Consider the following 6,709-nt stretch of genomic DNA (forward strand, 5'->3'; position numbering starts at 1 on the left):
CATCATCCAAAAAAAATGGTGTCAACAGCTTGGCGACTCCACTGGGGACTTCTCAAAATAAGTGAGTCGAGCCACGAGTTGATTACTTTTTGTCTTTTTGTCGAAAATTGAAAATTTAGTTTAAATTTACGATCCTTTCATTACATTTCATTCTTCATTATGATTTTTATCATTGTAATTTATAATTGCTCTGTTTGTTTAAAGTTTGACAGCTTTTTGTATTGCATTGCATGACCTTTGGTCACACCCTCTTAAGTGGGAGTGAGAAGCTACTCCTTCGTGAGGTTTTCACCTCCGTGCAGGATAGTGGATCGCTTTCGGGATACATCCGTACCTATGTCTTCGTGAGATTTTCATCTCCGTGCAGCCATAGGGAAATGTATTCCCCTGAATCAAACTCGGTCTATATGAGCCTATAATGGGTGAAGATCGAGGAATCTGCTGGTTCGGGTACCCTTACTTTAGAACTAAACCACATGTAGCGAACCCTAGGAACCCACCCTAGATAGAACTACTTCAAACCCCTAGTAGATATCCAAATATATGTTCTATTATTTCTTGCTTGTATCAGATTTTAATTTTGGTACTGACTTATTATTTTGTTTTGACTGCATGGCATTTTGTCTACATGGCATTTCATTAAAGAAGGCGTTGATTCATATTCAGTTACGAGATAGAAAAGCCAATCATGGAAAGTGAATTTCTTAACAAGGTGAAAGATAATGCGGTTATCCGAATATGGTCAGAAAGGTCGCAACTCGAGAAAGGTGATAGTCTGACAATGGGGCATGCGTCAGAGTTATGGGATTACACCAGCATCAATGTGACTCAAAACAACCTTCAGGAGTTGAAAGAAATTTGGGCTCAGTGGGATGATGAAGTCAAACAATTGTTTTACTGTAATTATGGTGATTTACCCTACTTGCTTGACATCAATGTAGATGAACATCTATTTCGAGCTCTGGCTCAATTTTGGAATTCCACTTATAGCTGCTTCACATTTGGGAAGGTAGACATGGTGCCTACTGTGGAGGAGTATACAACTTTGCTTCGTTGTCCAAGAATCCAAATGGATAAAATTTACTATAGAGCTGCTAATGTTTTGACTTTTACAAAGAAGTTAACAAGAATTACTAGAATGAGTGAGCAATGGGTCACTGCACGAATCAAGCAAAAGGGAAAAAATAGATGTATCCCTTGGAGAAGTTTGCGAGATCAGATTTTGGCACACCCTGATACGAAGAAGAAAGTCGATGTTTTTGCTTTGAGTATGTACGGGCTGGTTATTTTTCCTAAAGCATTGGGGCATATAGATGAAGTCGTTACAGATTTGTTTGATCAACTTGATAGGAGGGTCACACCCGTTCCAGCAATTTTAGCCGAAACGTTCAGATCTTTGAGTGCATGTCGAAGAACGGGGGAGGGAAGATTCGTTGGTTGTGCACAACTCCTGTTAGTTTGGTTTCATAGCCATTTCTGGAAGGTGGATAAGTTTTCTTATCAAGTTTTTTCAGAAAATTATTCGCCTTTGAAGGAATTAGCAACGACATCAAGACGCGATGACATCACAGAGGAAAAGTGGATGACGATCCTACAAAATCTACGAGATGAAGATGTTGAGTGGAGAGCTTCTTGGATGGTGCCCGACGAGATTTTGTACCGATGTGGGGACTTTGACTGGGTCCCTTTGCTTGGAATTTGGGGAGCTGTCGGATATGCCCCTCTGCTCGTGTTAAGACAATATAAGTCAAGACAGTTCGTACCGGTAACACAAGGGTTAGCTGAGTGTGAGTTTTCTTATAAAGGTAATAACTATATGGGAAAGATTCGAGAGATGTATAGCGCTTGGAAACAAATTCACCAGATGAAAAGAATTGCCGTAGGAGCAACGACAACTCCTGAGTATCATGGGTGGCGGAGTAAGAGGATCAATGATAACATTCCAAAGCCTAGAGAAGAATGCGGTTATTCTATAGAAGAGCATTTGCGAGTAGTCCCTTCAGAATTAGAGATCATCAAACAAGATTTTGAAAAAAGAAGTTCAGAGTTTAGATAGAGGATAGAACAACTAGAAGAGGAAAAGATGCGTTTGGGACTAGATATTGATATCCACAGGTTGGAAGCGAAAAAGTTAAGAAAAGGGAAGAATAAGGCTGAAGAGGATTTAAATAGTTTAAAAACGGATTATAAGAGGCTGTGTTTGTCAATGCGAACCGCAGGTTTGGGAAAAACATCGGAACAATGGAAGCAGGAGATCAAGGAAGAAAGGGCCAAAGTTGATCAGTGGGGAGAGAAATTTTAAGATGCCCGAGCTCGAGAGAGTGCATTGGAGAAAAGTTTATTAGAATGCCAAAATGAAGAAGCAAGGTGAAAAGATCGGGTAGCGAAGTTAGAAAGGTCGCTTCACTTGTGCCGTAGTGGCAACTCTGTGGTCGAGCTAAAAGCAAGTTTGAGTAAGATTGAAGAGTTGAAAGAAAGGATAGGAGAACTTGAAGACGCATTGCGAAATTCTGAATTACGAGTAGAATTTCTTGAAAGACGTAATGAACAGTACCAAGAGCAGCTCCATCATCTTCAAAGTCAAATTAGAGATAGAGATTACGATATGGGCGAAGTTGTGACTCAAGTGCGGGAAGTGGCTGACCATCTACAAACCTTAGCGGTTCAGACTGATATACTGAGTTTGAAATATGAGTCGGAGTTAAGTCGGGGTCGAGAGTTAGCTTGGCTCCTTAAGAGGGTTAAGGCTTTGAGCATAAAGGCAAAGCCGTACATGTAATCCACTTTATGTAAAGAAATTTGTTTTCTAGTCAAGTTTTTCTAATGAAATTGAATTAGAATCAATGCCTTTTCTTTGCATTCATTCATCTGCATTGCATTTTTATCATATGCATTAAAGTTTTAAAAATAATAATAATAAGAGCTCTAATCAATGACAGTTACCTTGGAAATCAACGAAAATCTGTCAACTAGATATCATTACGGTACTCGCCGGAGAACCAAAGAAATGGATCAAAGACTAGAGAAATTAGAGCAATTGCAAGAACAGATGCAAGCTCAGATGTAAGAAAAACTAGCCAAACTGCAGCAAGATATGGAAGCATCCCAAAGAGAATTATTGAATCAATTAAAACTGTTAACGGCTGGCGAGCACGATAAGGGGAAGAGCCTCGCAGTAAATTCTGGGGATGATCACGAAGACCCTGCCTACCCTCCAGGTTTTGCCCCAACTAATGTCCAGATGCAACCAGGAGTGTACGCACAGAGGGTACCTGTCACCATTAGATCCCAATACCAAGTTGGTGCCCCAGCATCGATGAACTTCCCAACAGGTTCGGGTTTTAATCCTGGGGATAATCCTATTAATCCCGTGGTTCTGGATCTCGACGACGCAGCAGAAATAGAGAAAATAAGAGTAGACCTGCCAAAACAATTAGAAGACCGATGTAAATGGTTAGAGGAGAAGTTTCAAGCCATGGAAAATGCCGATTACCATCGAGGAATGGACGCTAAAGATTTGATCCTCGTACCTGATTTGGTGCTCCCTCCCAAATTTAAAATGCCAGAATTCTAGAAGTACAACGGGACCAGTTGCCCCGAAGCCCATATCACTATGTTTTGTAGGAGGATGACGGGATACATCAACAATGACCTATTGTTGATCCATTGCTTTCAGGACAGTTTGATCGGGTCAGCGGCTAGATGGTACAACCAATTAAGTCAGGCCAACATTCATTCATGGAAAGATTTGACGCAAGCCTTTATGAAGCAGTATAGACACGTGATGGATATAGCACCCGATCGAATTGTATTGCAAAACATGGAAAAGAAGCCTAATGAGAGTTTCTGACAATATGCTCAGAGATGGAGGGAAGTAGCAGCGCAAGTTCAACCACCGCTTTTAGAGAATGAGATAACCGTGCTTTTTATCAATACCCTGAAAGCTCCATTCTCAATCACATGCTGGGCAGTGCCACTAAAAGCTTTTCAGATATAGTGATGTCAGGAGAAATGATAGAGAACGCCATAAGATGTGGCAAGATAGAGGCAGGAGAAAGTACTAAAAGGTCAACACCAAGGAAGAAGGAGCATGAGATAAACAATACAAGCACGTTTAACAGGGACCATTCTAAATCAATCACGGTGGGGCAAGCCAGAGCAGTAACCGCTAATCAGCAAAATTTTTCGAAACAGGAATCCAATCCAAGGCCAAAGGTAGAGAAACTTCAATTCACACCCATCCTAGTGACGTATAGGGAATTGTATCAGAACTTATTCGATGCACGTGTGATATCTCTATTTTACCTAAAACCTATGCAACCTCCGTACCCTAAGTGGTATGACGCAAGCGTTCAATGCGAGTATCACGCGGGGACCAAGGGGCGCTCAATTGAAAATTGCACTGTATTCAAGAAGTTAGTTGAAAGACTTATCAATTTGGGGATCGTAAAGATAGGTGACTCATCAGGACCGAATGTAGCAGAAAATCCATTGCCCAACCATGATAGTAAATGGGTAAATGCGATAATTGAGTATGGAGGAAGGAGAGTCAAAGCCAACATAGCAGAGATAAAGACCCACATTGAATGGGTTTGGAAACAAATGATGAAAAGGGGTCTCATCAAGCAAGGTTCAATAGAAAGGCCTAAAGGAGCAAGGAAGTTTCGTGAGTTCCATGCAGAAGAAAGCCATGACATTCAAGAATGCACCGAGTTCAGAACCATGGTGCAAAACTTAATAGATAACAAAGAATTGGAGTTTTGTGAAGAGATTAAGGAACTAAAAGAAGGAGAGGTTTATGCTGCAGAAGAAGTATCTACGGGGAAAGCCCAAAAGGCTAATTACTCGGTGGTGATTATTTCAAAACCAATGAGTAGAGAACCTGGAATACAAATAGCACCAAAGATCATAATCCAAAAACCTGTATCCTTTCCGTAGAAGGATAGCAAAAAGGTTCCTTGGAATTACGATTACAATGTAACAACCCCAGGAGATGAGAGCTTGGTAAATGCTTTAGGAGAGGATGAAGGATTCTATACATGAAGTGGAAAACGCTATGGTCCGACAAACGCAAGAGTGGAATCTGGAAAACGAAAAGCCTTAGCGGTTGAATTGGGAAAAGCAAAAGCAGACAAAATTGAGCCGCGTGTCAATCAGCCGGTAACTGAAAATGAGGCTAAAGAATTTCTAAAATTCTTAAAACATAGTGAGTATAGCGTGGTGGAACAATTACATAAGCAACCGGCTCGTATCTCAGTGCTTGAATTACTTTTTAGTTCAGAGGTACATCGTAATGCGTTGATTAAGGTGCTAAATGAAACTTATGTAACAAGCGATATCTCAGTGAATAAGTTGGACCGTTTGGTTAACAATATCAGTGCTGACAATTTCATTTTCTTTAATGATGATGAAATACCACCGGGGGGAAGAGGAGCCACCAAAGCATTACATATCACTGCTCGCTGCGGGGAGTGTACGTTAGTAGGAGTGCTAATTGATAATGGATCAGCCTTGAATATTTTACCCCTATCTACCTTAAATAGGTTACCGGTGGATAGTTCCCACATGAAATCGTGCCAGAATATAGTGAGAGCATTTGATGGTACCGAAAGGAAGGTGATGGGAAGAATAAAAATACCCCTCTTGATCGGCCCGAATACATACGAAGTGGATTTTTTAGTGATAGACATCAAGCTTTCGTATAACTGCTTGCTGGGGAGACCATGGATTCATTCAGCAGGGGCGGTGCCTTCATCATTGCACCAAAAGTTGAAATTAGTGACAGAAGGCCGTTTAATTACGATAGACGCTGAGGAAGACATCATTGCATCGGTAACCAGTGACGCACCATATTTGGGAACAGATAAGGAGGCGATCAAATGTTTCTTTCGATCTTTAGAGTTCATAAATGTGACCTCTGTTATTGAGGGAAAGAGGATCCCAATGCCCAGTATGTCTAGAGCCACAAAGATGGGATTACAAATGACAGTAGGGAAAGGAGCTGTGCCTGGAAGAGGACTGGGAAGATGCCTTCAAGGAAGAATAGAGGTACCAGTGGTGAAGGATAAACAGGATCGCTTTGGTTTAGGATTTAAACCAAATGCTAAGCAAATAAGGAAAGAGTTAGAGAAAAGACAAGAGAGGAGGAAGGCACGTTTGTACGGAGAAGAAGTTGATTGGGAGCCTATGGCTTTCCCCCACATATCTAGGACTTTCGTATCGGGAGGAACCATGTATTCTGGACCGAGGACTCCAAGAAGGGAGATCACAGAGGAAATGCTAGGAAACTTGAACATCAATGCCATATCTGAAGGAAAATCTGAAGAAGGAAGTACATCAGGCATCTATCCCGTTGAACCTAGGAGTGTTTTAAATAATTGGACTGCAGAAGAAATGCTTGAAGTTTTTAGAGCTTTTTCAGAGTAATATTCAAAGCATACTAATTGTTCTAAGCCTAGAGAAAATGAAACTTTTTGAGAAATGAAAGGGGCTTATATTTGAACATTGTGATTTCAATGAAATATATTTTCGCATTTTGAGTATATATTCTTTTAAAATTCTTTTCATTCTTTCGCATGAATAGTTATCTTGGATGCCTTTATTTCAGATAATTCTTTCATTCATTCATGACCATATTAAATAAGAATCCTTAAATTCATACATTCCCTATACATTCTTTGGTACTTATAACAGGTTCCAAAATATCGAT

General features: G+C 40.5%; 1 protein-coding gene across 1 annotated transcript; it reads left to right on the top strand.

Moving 5' to 3' along the window:
• The first annotated feature begins 688 nt into the window (after nt 1-688).
• On the top strand, nt 689-2,056 carry LOC107910990 (uncharacterized). Its single transcript, XM_016838895.2, has one exon. The coding sequence runs from the start codon at nt 689-691 to the stop codon at nt 2,054-2,056; it is 1,368 nt and encodes a 455-aa protein (XP_016694384.2).
• The last annotated feature ends 4,653 nt before the right edge of the window (nt 2,057-6,709 follow it).

This window comes from Gossypium hirsutum, chromosome D11 (assembly GCF_007990345.1).
Source record: "Gossypium hirsutum isolate 1008001.06 chromosome D11, Gossypium_hirsutum_v2.1, whole genome shotgun sequence".
NCBI classification, from domain to species: Eukaryota; Viridiplantae; Streptophyta; class Magnoliopsida; order Malvales; family Malvaceae; genus Gossypium; species Gossypium hirsutum.